The sequence below is a fragment of the Protopterus annectens genome, chromosome 6.part0, assembly GCF_019279795.1.
Source record: "Protopterus annectens isolate FY-2018-M chromosome 6.part0, PAN1.0, whole genome shotgun sequence".
Taxonomy (NCBI): domain Eukaryota; kingdom Metazoa; phylum Chordata; order Ceratodontiformes; family Protopteridae; genus Protopterus; species Protopterus annectens.
In genome coordinates, this window is record NC_056737.1 from 469,633,533 (window position 1) to 469,650,142 (window position 16,610).

Here is a 16,610-nt window from a genome sequence, read left to right on the forward strand (position 1 = left end):
AGAGACCACAGAGGTACCTAACCAAGAGGATTACTGGCCTCAAACAGTTGCCCTATGCAGCACAATTGAAAAAGCTAAGACTGTTCTCTGTTGCATACCGCTTTCTCAGAGGCGATCTCTGTCTAACATACAGAGCCATATCCAACCCAGAATTGTTGAACATGCTCCATCTTAGCAAAACCAAATCTACTCGAGCTACATGCTCTAGGGATATAAACGTCAACACAACAATGAATAGAACATGCTGGAGGGATAGATTCTCTTCGCAGAGACTTCCCTTACTATGGAACAGGGTCCCGATCTACATAGGACAGAGCCCCTCACTATCACTCTTCAAGAGGAACCTTGATGAGTGGATGGGTAACAGAAAGTTCACACCGGGGATCACACCAACAGCACTACTAGATAGGGGCCAAGGGTACTAGCTGCTAGTACAAGGGTCTAGGGAACTACTAAAGGGGCAGTGAATACCGCACAACGTGGCTGGCTAATATATGCCTTCGGACAGATAGCCCAGTACCAACCTATGAATCTATATATATATATATATATATATATATATATATATATATATATATATATGTGTGTGTGTGTGTGTGTATAATGTTTATGTGTATTTACACTTACACACATTCTTGTGTATGTATGCATGCATCTGCCTTGACGATGCTGTTCGTGGAAGATTATCATTGTAACAGGATTTAATAGCTGTGAGCGCATAAGAGCACACTGTTCTCTTTTCTGCTACTGCACCTGTGTAACTGTAATACAATAATAGCATCTATTGAAAGCTTTGCTGTAGAGTTTACCTGCTTCTGAAGTGGGTTAGCATGGTTTATTTGCATAAGTATTTATTCTAGATTGGGTACACCTCTTGGTGTACACTGTATAAATCATTGGAACAACATATATTTTTACCACCATCCTATTGTAGTTATCTGTCGTCACTGCACCTGCTCACCTACACATTTTACACAGTGTGATCATCAGATTTAGTACAGCAGCTATCTTTCACTCTCTTTAGCATAATACAGTTTTAGCATTCCAACACAGCAATGAGTAAAAAGAAACCAAGATGCACAAGATGGCTTAAATGGCCACAGCTGGTGTTTATTGTCAATTACCCTAACAGACTGAAAGACAGTTATTTCAGGAGATGTACAACAAGCAGGAATTTCAGGGAGGCCATATTTATTCATATACATATATTCAAAAGTACTACAGAGCAGGTAGTTCTACTGAAGCACAAGATGTGTTAAATGGCTGCAGCCATGTACCATATATTTATTGATAATTATCCTAGATGACTGAAAGCCATGCATATATACATATATCAAGATACCCTTTGTAGTACAAACCAGGCAGCTCTGTCAATATCTACCCCTTTTATATCAAGGCACAGTAGTTCAGCCTCATCAAATTTCTTGCACTGCCTTAAAATCTACCAGTAGAGGGTGCCGGATTGCAGAGTCCCCTTGCAAATCCCCATTTGCACCCACCTGCTATGTGGAAAGCCCAGATGGTAAATTCTGTACTCTCCCCTCCAACATACCTTTGACTTCCCTTACCTTTCTTGCTTTCTGCCACAGAAGAGAGGAGCTGCATTCTCCTCCCTTCCACCAAACACATCTTACAATGTGAACCGTAACCCTTATCCTTTGTAATCCCAGTTGCAGTCCTGAATTAAAAAACCTTCATGCCTTCATCTGAAAGGTGAATGTCATCCCTGTCATACATTTTTGGCCACTTCACATGGATGCCTGAGTGGGCAACATAAATGCCTCTTCACCCTCAGTAGCAATTTATTCATCGTATCATTAATTCTGTGCCTTATTTTCTCCACTGCTGCAGTGGACCAAGCCCACCTCCAGTTAAAATACTGCACCTCTTCTGACCAACATATAATGGTCCATGCCCAGCACTCCTTAATAAAATGGACATCTTGTACACTTTTATCCAACAATTTTCTAATGGGTGCCTGACATATGTCATCCCTCCCCCAGTACACAAAAGTGGCAACAGACACCCTGTCCAACTTGGCTGATTGATGCAACATCTGACTATGTTGAGGCCACCTTGTGTCACATACCCCAAATCATTCAAGCTTGTAAACATACTGCCATAAGTCCCCAGTCTGAGGACTGATGACAAAATGTAGCCAATATTATAGTCTTTTAATGAATGAGTGTCCCACTACCCAGGTGTGTACAGCTGTTTTGTGTGACTGGACCATAAAACAAAAAGTCAGAGTTAGAGCAATCCACTACTGACATAAGGTATATATGCACTGGACCTCCACCTGCCCAGCATCTTGATAACATCTATTGTAGGCCCTATCCTGTTGGCATCATATCCAAAGTGAGTGTGCCATGTACATACTTCTGTCTCACCTACTACATTTTATTGTCTTTGGAATTATTGCCCGTATTTGATATTGTGTCACTGGATCCCCTTGCTGCTGGCAAAAGAGTGGTCATGGCCACATGCCCCATTATGCCTGATGCTCAGTACTTCTGTCAATTCCAAGGTCAAGCCTGTTGGAGTATGAATCTATACCCTTTGACCTTTCCCCTTCCCAATCCATTATAGACCTTACTATGCATACTCAAACAGCTCTTTCTGACACAAAACATACTCTAGTAATACCACCAAAGGCTGACCCTTCCATTCAATTTGGCTGTGCCAGTTCAGACCATCTAAATGCCCTATAACAAGTTATAAGGAAACAGACCCTGAATAACAAGGTATCATACTGAACTATGCACCCAACTGAGATTGTGCCCCACAGTGTCTGTGGCACTCTTGGTCCTGTGGGGTACCTTTTGTCGCATTTCCTTGTACTTTGCCTCCACCAGCCATTGAACATGGCATACTATTGAAAAAGCTTTGACAAGTCACCACTACCCATAACTTGATGAAACCAGATAAGTGCTAATAGGGGACTTCTAGCCTTGCCAAGACTCCAGCCCAAATCCTTCATGACTAACATAGCTGTTCTAATCTGGTGTAATGGACTAGGCCTCATTGTTATCTGTTCTAATCTGGTATAGTGGACTAGGCCACATTGTTATCTGTTCTAATCTGGTATAGTGGACTAGGCCACATTGTTATCTGTTCTAATCTGGTATAGTGGACTAGGCCACATTGTTGTCCATCCCAGATATCTTAGTTTTAGCCCTTAGGCTACATTACCGTTGTTCTTGCACTGATGGAGTTAATGACTGACCACCATTTTCATTTACCCATATATACCATGAGTAGCCTGATACTTGATCTGACACTGGACATACATTTGGAGTCAGCCTTCTGAAATGATCCCTCTATAAATAAGAAATGAAATCTGCTAATATTGTTCTCCAGTCCTGGTACATGCCAACACCTTAACAGAGGCATTTAGCATTAAACACCTAAAAGTGAAATGTCTCATCAGTCTGACTAGGACTCCTTACTCCCTCTGCAACAGATTCACAATTTTAACCGCACTAATGTTCTCTGAACACAGTTGCAATTCCTCATCTGGTCTCCCCATAACTCTAAGGCCACCACCACCAGAAGAAGCTCTAACTCTGCAATCAGCATTCCTTCCCTTTTATTCTAACCTCTGGTGGCCAAGACCCGCTAAACAAACATCCATTGAAACAGCCCCCAAAGCCAAAGACTCCAGTGGTGTCTGAAAATATTTCCAAGGGATCTTTATTTACAACATCCTGCCATATTGACACAACATTGAAATGAAATAAACATGCGCCAGACCTCCAATTCTTTCCTCATGTCCGTAGGTATCCTAATCTTGTGGTCTGGTTTCTTATAACCTAACCCTTTTGCAGTCAAGCACTGCATGAAAGACCTGCCTACTGGAATAACTCTGCATGCAAAATTCATTAATCCTCTTAATTTGTGGAATTGTCTAAGATACATTTTATGTTACACCAACACCTAATCCAGCCCTGGGCACAATCTCTGTACCTTATCTCACTGCGATCTGCATGCACCCTCTGCACCTGTGCATGTAGTACTGCTCTTCAAATACCATCCTCCTCCATCCTTGGTCTTTGTGATGCCCTTCAAATACCATCCCCCTCCATCCTTGGTCTTTGTAACAGATTAACCTCAACCTGAAGGCAGTCTTCACTATGAAAGCAATCCATTCCTTTTTACCTGACCCATAGTTAATAAATGTTATCACTGGCAGCAGTAATAAGAAAAGATGACTACAACGTTACATTGACCAATCCTACTACTGTCCTGTTACCATTTCAGTGTGCTTTAGGTGCTTGTTAAGCAAGGTATATCTGTACATGATGATATCTGAGTATTTCCCACAAAAATATGAAGTCTGTTATCTTCAATGAGAAGTTTTGAGCAAGCAGATTGCTGTCTTTTATGTTCTTCACATTTTAGGTTGAACTTGTTTGCTTTGATTTCTAAAGTGTGTGGGGGGTGGGGTCCATGATTTGTTAAAAGGGCATCATATTGTCATTTGTATTTGAAAACTATTTTTTCCTGTCTGTAAAACAGACTTTTTTTGTCTTTGCTACCTGTAACCCAGACAAAGCACCTTTATTAATTAAGGATGCTAGATGTGACTCTCACTTTTAGTAACTGCCCAGGAAAAGACGTCACATTAAAAAGTCAAAAACAGTACGGTCAATTTAGTTTGTTTCTAGAGAGTTGTTTTTTAGTCTTGACCTGATGGAAACACATGGTGATGTAGTCACACGCACGCGCACACACACACACACACACACGCACACACACACACACACACACACACACACACACACACACACAGGGAAGTAATGTTTCACATTTTCTTTTTGTGTGCCATGACTGTCCTGGTTTTCAGGGTGAATGCTGTGGTTTTAATGATCAGAGATTATCTTGACACAACCAGCAGATCACCCACTAGCTGTGTACACTGCACAACTTGAACAAGTGTGATATCCCTCTCCTGTTAAACACAGTGCACCTATGTTGTTCATGTAAACCTGCCATATGCCTTACAGAACGTAGCAGGTTAGCAAGAACTAAAAATAAAGACAGAAACATCAATTTGACAGTTATAAAGAATAAAGAAAGAAGAAGAAACAGCAAAAACACACACAATTGACAGGTATCGACAACTTGTCCTGTCTTTCTTCCTGTTTTCCTGGCTATTTCAGAAGCCTTTGAGCCAAATAACCAGTAGCCTACATTATTCTTCCCTCCCCAGAACTGTCCTATTAGTTATTTCCTGCATTACTGTATTTTGAATTTGATTTGTAACCATTGTTTCCTTAGTGAATCTGTTCTTTGTACATACTGTTCTCTCTGTGTGGAAAAAAGTAATGCCATATTGTGCCTCAAGCCATCTGTATCCTTGTCTTGACTCTGAATGGCTATGTTGTTGCAGATCCCTTCTTCTGAAGCATTCTGGCTCTGGTTCCATTTGGGAAACAGACTGGCTAGCCATATGACATCACCTTGTCAGTAACAGAACAGCTATTAGAGTGCCTTTATTATCAATTAATGAGCAGCTGAGGCCACAGAACAACACATGCATCTGTAGGTTACTCATAAGCGTAGCTTGTCCTCTCTAGTCACAGAGCACTGCCTCCCCTTGGAACACAAGGGTTAGGGCCAGACCATAGAACTGGGAACCCATATTCAATTAAGGGGATGCAGCATCTGGTGTACGGTGATGCCTTTTGCCTTAGAAGCCAGACGGCCCCTGGCTTGACACAGAATACCAAGCCTATAGTAAACTTTTTTCCCTTAATATAAATGTTAAATGTTCATCATTGGTTTAGTGTGGGGTTAAAAAGTGCCTTCTGTCAATAAAATTCAGCATGCTGTCAAACTTGCATCAAATGTAAGTAAACAGAAATGTCTTTTGTGTGTGCAGACCCTATTTCTACAGCAGATGTAGAGTATTTCTGCCTTTGTTATGCTTTTCAGCAGCAAGCATCTCTTGGCTTCTGTCCACGTCTGTAGCAGGGAAGCAGTCAGGGCATGGACCTAATTTCATTTGGTGAGTGTTTCTGAACTTTCTCACATTTTTGTCTGTAACAAGACCATGAGGTGCTTACACAGTAAACACTGAACTATTGAAATAAGGATTGATGATTCTAAGGATTTTGTGCCTGCTCAGGTTTGTTTATTTCTCAGTTAAACTACCTGTCACGGGTATTACAAATGTATCCTATATCCTCAGTCAAGCTCCATGGAAATACTTTATCTCTGTCCTGAACATTGTTTTTATTTTTCTCCGTTGCAGCTGCTTTAAAATCCAATACATTTTCAGGAATACTCCCACATGCAATAACATCTCTGTGAAAAAATATCTTTTCACATTTCTCTGACCTTTCTTCTTTTTTTTTTTTTTTTTTTGCAAGTGGCTAAAGAATGTTAGAAAAAAAGGAGTCCAGGGCGAAATGCAGAACATATTTGAAAGACATGGGAAGGGGTCAGAAAACATTTCCATTTGATAAGTTAGATATAACTGGTTATGTAATCAAATGAAGCAAACTGGTAATTGACCAGAATTAAACTTCTAACTGAAGAGACTTGGCAAGCAGAGACAGCAGTCTAGCTGTATTTGTTAAATGAAAGTTGGTTTATTTATGAAATTATTTTTTCTTTTTTTTCAGAAAGTATGTCTTTCTGCTGAATCCTTGTCCACCCCATTGTATATTTAATATTCTACACAGATGACGTTCATAGTAATTCAATAATATGTATAAAGGAAAACAATTGAAGCAGACATATATATCAAAATGGATGCTTTAGGCAAAACAAAACAAACAAAAAAAAAACAACAGATCTGAAGGACTGATGGTTCATAAATGCCAGGAGAGAATAGAATGTCTCAGTAATGTCCTACAAATTGAACACCATTCTCTTTAAACTTCATTTTTGTCTGTTTTCCTTCACATAATATTGCTTTCTTCATAGTTTGATAACCTCGGTAGTAAATATAGTAAGTGTGGGAGGGGGAACACCTGCATGGCAGATTCCACTTTGTCTCTTGCATAAAAACAAAATAAAAAGCTTCTTTAAAGTATGATTTGTCAGTTAGTTGTAAGCAGTATTTGACTATTGGTCATTACTAAAATTACGGTTACTAGCCAGCAAATACCGGATAGGATTTTATGTAAAAATGTAGGCCTCATGAACCAAGAGTATATGCTATCCTTACCTACAGCCCATGTTTTGTAGCCCTGCATGTGAGCATCTAAAAAGGCAGCCTGCACCGAGAGTGGACTGAGCATGTTGTGAAACAACTTTTCTCTAAACAATGAGAGTTAGAAGGAGGTTTCCATCTGTGTATTATATATTTGTTAAATTTTTCTTTATTATCTTTTTGTACTTTTAATTATTTCTAATGTTATACTGTATGTGGAGTTTTTATTCCCCATGAACTCCATAGATCAGCTGAACAACCCTGGTCAATAAATGGAAATACATACATACATACATGCATAACATTATCTATCATTTAAGTCACCACAGTGCCATAGTTAGCAAATTGCTTCAGTATTAATTATGCATATTTTTAGTCACTGAGCGGAGCTGTTGTCATCACATTGTGCCATACTTCCTAGCCTCTCATCATATACCTTTCCAGGTAACCACTGGTATTGCACTCATTGCTCCTAACGTAAGTCTTCCTGACACTGACCTCAGGACTGGGACTACCACAGCTGGCAGTGGCTTAGTACTAGGAAAGGGGAAATACTGTGTGGAGTCAGCCATACAACTCAACTTCTTTGCACAAGAATTCTTGCCAAAACCAAAAATAATGAGGTGGACAAAGGCCAAAATCAGGAACAGATTTTAAATATTACACTTAGAAAACTGACAAAAGAATGGGTTTGCAGTAGTATGCATTTTCTGATGGTCATGAAGTCTGAAACTCAAGTGAAGTGTCATTATTTAATGACTTGAGTACTCAATGATTTGCCAGAAAGCCGCATCTTTTATGAGGAGCAGATCAAAAATATTAGGCAAAAATCTGGACATTCTGTGAAATTCTGGACATTTAAAGGGTGTGAGCTGAGCACAACCTGGCAGCATCACAAATGTCAGTGATTTTTGTTATGCCTTAACTGAGTGAGCGAGGCTACTTGACATCACATGCATAGTTGCTTCTGCACCCCCCTTCCCAACTCCAGTATACTGAATTCAACATCAATTTGCAAAGCAATTACATGACTACTGCCATCACCTGCCTGGGGGGTGGTGCTTGATTACAAGCAGAAACTCTACTCTCCCACCAGGAGTGGGCTCATTCCCATCCCTCTCTGGCCATTACCTTCATCTCCTGAGTCACTAATCAAATGTGGGTGTCTAGGTTGTAGTCAGGGCAATAACCTCCTGCAACATGGAGCCCCTGTGTTAAACAGCACACCTGAATTCAAGGGGGTTGTTTCATGTAAAAGGGGATTTTTAAATAATTCAGAATCATATACTGCAGTTCCCAAATGAAGGAAAGACGACTAGTTTGAAAAGATATCATTGGCGAGTTTGCTGTAAAGTACTGTCTAGAAGTATTATACAGTACTACCAAGGGCAACAGGTCAGCTGGTTGAAAACTGCCTGTTTGAATTGTGCTTTTTGGCCAAGTGTCAGATTCCATTTCTTTCCAGTGGTCACTGCAAGAGTGATTTTCCCTTCACTGTAAGATGTGGTGATCTCAGAGCTTATTGTTTTAAGTGAAAAGACATAGGGGACAGAGTCCCCTCCTGCATGACAGGTAAGGGGAGCTTTACCTTTCATGAAAAATAATATTAATTTTTCACATATTTCATTTGTTTTGATAGAAGCTACATTCATTTCCTTTTCAGAAGTCCAAGACCCAATGTTGAGAAACCCAAAACTTCAAACATTAAATGGCAATTCTGACAAAACAGTGAATTCTAAGCCTTGCTATTACACTTATAAGTTATTTTAGGGGAACACCACACCCCAGTATCCCCTGATGTGGGGGCTGCATCCCACCAAACTGCTGCATGTATATACTAATTCTAAGACTGTTATACCCTGGAGTACATGTAATGTATTGAGATACCACATCAAGAATTGATATATAATCCCCCTATTTACAATTAAGTTCTTGCTGTTCCCAGGAGCATAATTAACAATCCTTAAACACTCCATGACAAGTCACTGCATTTGTACAAGTATTGTTCATGATACTGCTGCAAATATAATAGAAACAACTTTGCTTTAAGAGACATGTTCATGGATACCTAGTGTTGGTATGACATTTAAAACTGGTTACTCCGGTTGTGCTAATTTGAGCTCATTTCTCAGTCTGAGATGGACAGGACCAAACCATGAATGAACTGTTATGTCTTGGCTAGAATATCCATCATTGTAAACCTTCAGTTTTAGATGCTGGTATGGTATTTCTGCTTTACTTATATTGTCTATTTTATTAAAACAAGTTTATTGATTAAACTGTATTGCTTGTTTTAGGAGTACATGCATCCACACACGTTCAAATATGCATGTTTTGGATCTAGGTTAGTTGTTTAATGATACATTTTACAAGTACCACTTTGATGAGAAAAAAAAAATTGCAATTGAAACTGCACTCTTATGATTGAAAAAGTAGGGGTATTTATTTATTTATTTATTTATTGATTTTTTTTATTTTATTTTTTTTTTTGAGCAGGAAGCTGTTGCCCCATACCAGGTTATTTATATTAACTCCAAGGTTCTTGGATCTTGTAATAAGAGATACTATCCCATGCAATAAATATGTTTGACTAAATCATGCTTTGTTCATCTGTACTTTGTCACACAACTGGCCATTTTACACATCGACTACACTTGCATATATGTTTAAAGTTCAGATTTTGCACTAGGAAATCTAGATAATCACTTATTTACTTTTGTGATAAGTTCATCACGTGAAAGACATTTAGAGAACTACATATTAAGAAAAAATAATAAATGATAAATGCAATGTACATTACTGGAAAATAAATCTCATGTAGTAGTAATAATAGTAAGGGAAACTATGCATATGTATTCTAGGATACCATGTTATTCCAGAAATACATTGAAAGTGACAAGTATGTTTTTCTTTTGTTTCCATAGGTATAGACTGGAAGCTGAAGTGCTTTTCACCTCCCACCTGGGGAACCTAAGACAGCATGCCCGGCACTGTTTACAAATAATAAACAGTCGACTGTTATTTATTGATATGCAACATGCTGCTCAGATATGTAAAACTGGCTCAGAGACTGTGAAATCCCAGGACCTGCAATATTTCAGAATTCAGGTCAGAATGTAAAACAAGATTCGAGGGCAAAGGGGAAACCTCATGTATGTGCATGAGTGGGAGCTGAGATTGACTGCTCCTAGAAAATCACCCTTCCCTTGTCAAGACCTGGATTTAAAAAAAAAAAAGACTTGAGGAAAGTGGAGAGCTTATGAAATACTTATTTTCTTGACAGGAAAATCTGCATCACCAGTGGAAAATAAAACAAATATGCTATTTTTCAAAGTTACTGAAAAACAAAGACAATCAGTGGAGGAAAAACAAAAGTTACTTTTCAAAGTTGCAGAGAGAAAACAAAAGCAACAAATGAGCAAAAAATATAAATAAGCTGGTATGTTATTATAAACACTATGTCACTATGACATTTGTAACAGTGGAACAGTATATATAAGTACAATTAAATTAAGGTGAACACCTTTTGATATTTTTTTCTCTCCACCCTAGACTGTCTGGTATCTGTTTATGCTGAATGTCAACAACAGATTGTGGGATTTTTTGCTAGGGCTACTTCTGTCCTACCTGCTTCCCATTTTAAGCAGAGGCTATGATGCTGCATAGTTAAGATTAACTGATCCCATTACAGGAGGAAAAAAAATCAACAAACACCCCTCCCCCAACTACTTTTGAAGCCTTATAAAATGTGTTCAGAGAACACAGTTGAACTTGTATGAAGATTACCAACTATCAGTGAATGGTTGCACTAGTAATGAATATATATGTGTCCTGTGAGCATGTGACAGCTTTGCCCTTGCACGAGAACTTTCAAGAGCTTTTTTATTAAGTGCCAGCAGAAATCTTTCACCCTGTACCCTTATCCTTTGTAAGAAAAGTGTGCTATCAGATTTCATTCTGTTATGTTTTAATTTGTCAATTAATGTTTCATGTTCTTAAGTTTTCTCTTTTAAAAGAGACAGCATTTTAGCTCAGTGGGGACCACACCTCCTGAAGTGATGCAAGATGCTTCACTGACCAGCTGGTCAGAGGTATACCTACTAACAGTGACCTTCTCACCTTCTTCCCCTCATCCTAAAAATGTATCTATATGGGTGAAACCTAATCCTTCACCCAGCCATGCACTCTGCAGTGAGACAAGTCAATGCCTATCTTTTATGTGGAACTGACAGCAATATTTTAAAGCACAAGTGCCCATCTCTGAACGAGAGTATTAAAGTGACTTTTTAATCCAACATTGAAGGTCCCTATAATTGTAAACATGGGGCATGTAAATGCAAGGCTTTTTCTTTTTCATCTGTGATCTGATATGCAACACTGCCCACTCCTGTCACTGGACTTGAATTTTGGCCACGGACAGCCTTCTGAGAAGTATTGAAAAAATTACCTTGCAGAACTAATAATTCTATTTTTAAAGGACTAGTATTTCTTTAATTTAAGAAAAAAATAAAAAGCACTGAACTTTCTACATTTTTAATGTTATTTTGTATATAATGTATATTTATAAAAGAAATGGCTGAAGTGTAAATATCTTAGAACTTTGTATTGTTTTCCATGTGTTAATTGTGGTAAAGTTTGAATTTTATTATTTTTTTTCAAAATATGAAAACATTCCTGGCATATCTAAGCTGATGTGTGGTTTTGTTTCTCTTTTCATGTCAGTGCATTGTTTTCAGTTTAGGTTCAAAATCAAGAGCAGGATAACAATTTTATTCTGTAATCAAGCATTCCATAAGTGCCATGAAAATGTAACATTTAAATATAAAAAGAAATGTATCCCCTCTTTCAGAGAATAGTTCATAATGTAAATTTGTAGATGCATTTCATAATCTAAAAAAGTAACCAATGTCATATTTTGGGAAGGGAGCACTATTTAAGTGCTTAAAAAGGGAGGCATAAACCTTTCAGTATGCCTGCTTAAAGGTGCATATAGCTAGGCATCTTATGGTCCTTGTGACTGCTTACCTAGGTTCCTCTGGTCCAGTCAGAGGTTGCATGCTAACTTGTTTTTCAGGAGCACATGAGCAGTTCAGATGATGGGGAGGTATCTTAAATGTTCCTATTTATATAGTGCTTCTAGCAGACAAACCCTTGAGAATTCAAGATGGAGTGCAACCACTTATGACTTGGAACAGGAAGGAGGGTCTAATGTTTAATGGATCGTGGCAGTTTGAGCTTCCAGATAACTGCATGCTGACTTTTGTTAATGTGTTTGAAAAAGGGGAAGTTATGTGTTTACAATGCTAGTACATGCCTGTGCAGTTTAGAAGAATACAAAGATGACTCAGTGGCCCTCTCAGATGGGCTCCATTCAACCAGGTCAACCATTCATATTCAGAAACCTACATGCCATCTTCACTCCAGGCATGGACTTCCCATTTAGAGACCATTGTAGGTAGCCAGTAAAACCTCATTTCACCCAGGGGAATTCCACAACCCTTGAGTTACATGGTGGCAGTCCTTATGCCATGAACAATCCGGGGAATATAACAGCAGTGCCAAGTCTGGAAATTTTGGCTGTGAGATGATTCATGCCTAGTCAAGGGCCAGAAGAAGGATATCTCTAAAGAAAGTATACTTAATAAAAGCAATAAGTAAATCATCTCTTATGCAGGGCAGAAACAATGATTTTCTGTAGCCTATTGAAACTGTCATTTGTTATTATTACTCTTCCATGAACTTATTGGCAATGTCAGAAATATATGTATATATATATATATATATATATATATATATATATATATATGTAGAACAAAGAGCTGCAGAAAAGGAAGGGACTGTACCCCCCCCCCCCCACACACACACACACACACACACACACACACACACACACAATGATCCACAATGGCATTTCAAAGTAAATCCTAGACTCTGAATTTGCCATTTTGCTCTACATTATTTCCTGTCCATTAAAAAGAAATGTTTTGCTGTATGTTTTAAAATAATACATGAAATTCCTTACTGGTATCAGTTAAGTTTAATGTGATTGTTGTCAGTGCCCAAGTATGAGAACACTGTAATATATTTTAAGAAATTTACAATATGGAGTGGCCTTTAGACAACCAAATTCATGGAGGACTTGCCTGAAGAAACATGAATCTGCAGGGTGAAATTCAGAGTATCTGCACAGCTCCCTGTTGAATTGTCACAACTCAGATTTCTGAGTCCTGAAACACAGAGGACAAATAGACCAAAAATAAAGAAGCAGCAATGTGGAATATCTTTTCTCTTTTAAACTTGTTTTCTGCAAGGGGGGCAAGCCCTCTGCACTCCTTGATATTGGGAACAAGTCCCCAACATACCTCAGACTTACATATACCAATTTTAGATTATTATACATCATAGAAAAAATGATATTCTGACAAGTGGCAGTTACAAACGTGTAAGTCTAGATTTTTGGTTGTTTGGTCTCCACATTTTGGGACTCAACAGTCCAAGTCCCAATATTTTAAATAGTTACCTGTCTGGTGCTCCTTCTTCATTTCCAAGTTTTGCATACTGACTTTCTATCATTTTCCTTACATATTTACTGTAAGAGTTTGGATATTTGATGTCTTTTTTAAAACTGAGCACTTTTCTAATGTGGAAAGGTACCAGAAAATGTACTGATTCCACTTCTTAGAACCCTGGAGTGGTGATGCCGTCTTGATGCTCCTGACATGATTGTCCAGGTACAGGTGTCTCTTCCTTAGCATCTGTGAAGGTTTATAAGGCTTCTCTCAGCAATGTTTTTTTATTAAGACCACCTTTTAAGGATCATGTTACGCCATGTACCCTTACTTATGTCTTTATAGAAATGTACTTGCTCTCCTTTTGAACTGGTAGCCACAGCAGAGCTAAAGTTTTTTTCCTGGAAGACCTCATTTGTAATTAGAATAACATCAGCTAGGAGGGTGACTCCTCTTGATGTCTCCATACCTACTTTTCCATAAAGATAATGAGAATTAATAGGGTCATTATGCTGAATGTAGCTTCATACCTAAACATCAACCAGTCTATTAAACTCGCAGCCATCTTCCCCAAATTGTCTTACAAGGATGAATTCAAATAGGCTGTCCTATGAGCTGATGATGGATATGCTACTGAGGTCTTTTATTCTGAAAATGTAATATTGCAGTCAGTTTCACCACAATTTACTGGATTGTTCAAACAAGTGGAGGGCTTTTCGGGGTTTTTCCACTTTTTTGCACTGTAAAGTGCCAGTGGTATTGTTATGTATAATTTAAGGGTATGGGGCTTCTGAAGGGGTAGCCCCATGCAAAATAATGAATAAATAAAAATAATGGATGTTGTTAATGGTTTTCAGCTCACCGTTTTTGACATTTATCTTTTGGAAAATGATAAGCTAAAAGATTATGCTTCAAAAACTTGTAGGTAAACTTGCAAACTGCTTTGTTTTGATTTTCGTAGACAGCTGTGGGTCTGCATACACAGATATAAAGATCATATATAAGGTGATCAGCTTGTTGTGTCCTTTGCTACAAACACATTAGACCAAAAGATAGCTAAAGCTAGTTTGTCCAGGTAGCTATCTAACTGCATATCTCTTCTCTTATGTTTCCAGCAATAGGCCTATACCAGGAAAGCCAAACATTTATATCACAAAAATTACATAGGTTCATAGGTTCATACATCGACTTCCTTAGCCTTTTTTAGAATATTGCAGTGGGCAATATTTGTGCTGCTGCGACATGTTTCACTTCATGCTTTCTGCAAGACATTATAAACTGATGTGATCTCTAGAGCAACATATTCCTTCAGAGTCACTGTCCTCCAGGGTATTCTATCATGATCCCACTCATAACATTTAGCTGGAGACTCTGTCCTGGTTTTGAAATGGAGAGACTGTATCATATGATACTAAAATTATGTTTCTACCATAACATTAGATCTTTATGGTCTGAACATGCTTCCCTACCTTCTCCCTCTTGGTAATTATAATACACCTTTGCATGGATCCAACCAATCATACATAAGGCCTGGTATGATAATGTGCTATAGTTAGAATGCACCTTTGCATGAATCTAACCAGTCATACATGAGGCATCTAACCAATCATACATAAGGCCTGGTATGGCCTGGTATGATAATGTTCTATAGTTAGAATGCACCTTTTCATGGATCTAACCAATCATACATTAGGCCTGGTATGACAATGTTCTATAGTTAGAATGTATATTTTCATGGATCTAACCAATCATACATGAGGCCTGGTATGGCAATGTTCTATAGTTAGAATGCACCTTTACATGAATCTAACCAGTCATACATGAGGCCTGGTATGGCCTGGTAAGACAATGTTCTATAGTTAGAATGCACCTTTTCAATGGATCTAACCAGTCATACATTAGGCCTGATATGGCCTGGTATGACAATGTTCTATAGTTAGAATGCATCTTTTCATGGATCTAACGAATCATACATGAGGCCTGGTATGGCAAAGTTCTATAGTTAGAATGCATCTTTTCATGCATCTAACCAATCATACATGAGGCCTGGTATGGCATAGTATGACAATGTTCTATAGTTAGAATGCATCTTTTCAATGGATCTAACCAGTCATACATTAGGCCTGATATGGCCTGGTATGACAATGTTCTATAGTTAGAATGCATCTTTTCATGGATCTAACGAATCATACATGAGGCCTGGTATGGCAAAGTTCTATAGTTAGAATGCATCTTTTCATGCATCTAACCAATCATACATGAGGCCTGGTATGGCATAGTATGACAATGTTCTATAGTTAGAATGCATCTTTTCATGGATCTAAGCAATCATACATGAGGCCTGGTATGACAATGTTCTATAGTTAGAATGCACCTTTTCATGGATCTATCCAGTCATGCATGAGACCTGGTATGACAATGTTCTATAGTTAGAATGCACCTTTACATGAATCTAACCAATCATACATGAGGCCTGGTATGATAATATTCCATAGTTAGAATGCATCTTTTCATGGATCTAAACAATCATACATGAGGTCTAGTATGGCCTGGTATGACAATGTTCTATAGTTAGAATGCACCTTTACATGGATCTAACCAATCATACATGAGACCTGGTATGACAATGTTCTATAGTTAGAACGCACCTTTACATGGATCTAGCCAATCATACATGAGGCCTGGTATGGCAAGGTTCTATAGTTATGCATGCATGGTAGTGGATACTATTAGCCTTTGTGCAAACTCAACCTGGAGAGGGAAGTGTGAAGCACTATGACAACAAGGAGGAGAGTTTACACTTTGAGAAAGCCATGTAGGTGCTGTATAAATACTTAAAATGTACAGATAAATGAACCGTGCTGCATTAAAACTATAAGAAGTGGCATTTAAACTTTGAGAAATCCCTGTAAGTGCTGAAAACATACTGTCTGTGGTGA

The 16,610-nt window shown here is 38.3% G+C and overlaps 1 protein-coding gene across 3 annotated transcripts in view; it reads left to right on the forward strand.

Moving 5' to 3' along the window:
- DLL4 (delta like canonical Notch ligand 4) overlaps positions 1-11,842 on the forward strand; it is a 169,629-nt gene extending 157,787 nt beyond the window's left edge. For all 3 annotated transcript variants that reach the window (XM_044074199.1, XM_044074201.1, XM_044074202.1), the window contains exon 11: positions 10,087-11,842. In XM_044074199.1, the coding sequence (XP_043930134.1) occupies positions 10,087-10,092 (6 nt within the window). In that variant the 3' untranslated portion in view covers positions 10,093-11,842. The remainder of the gene's footprint in view (positions 1-10,086) is intronic.
- Positions 11,843-16,610: the final 4,768 nt, after the last annotated feature.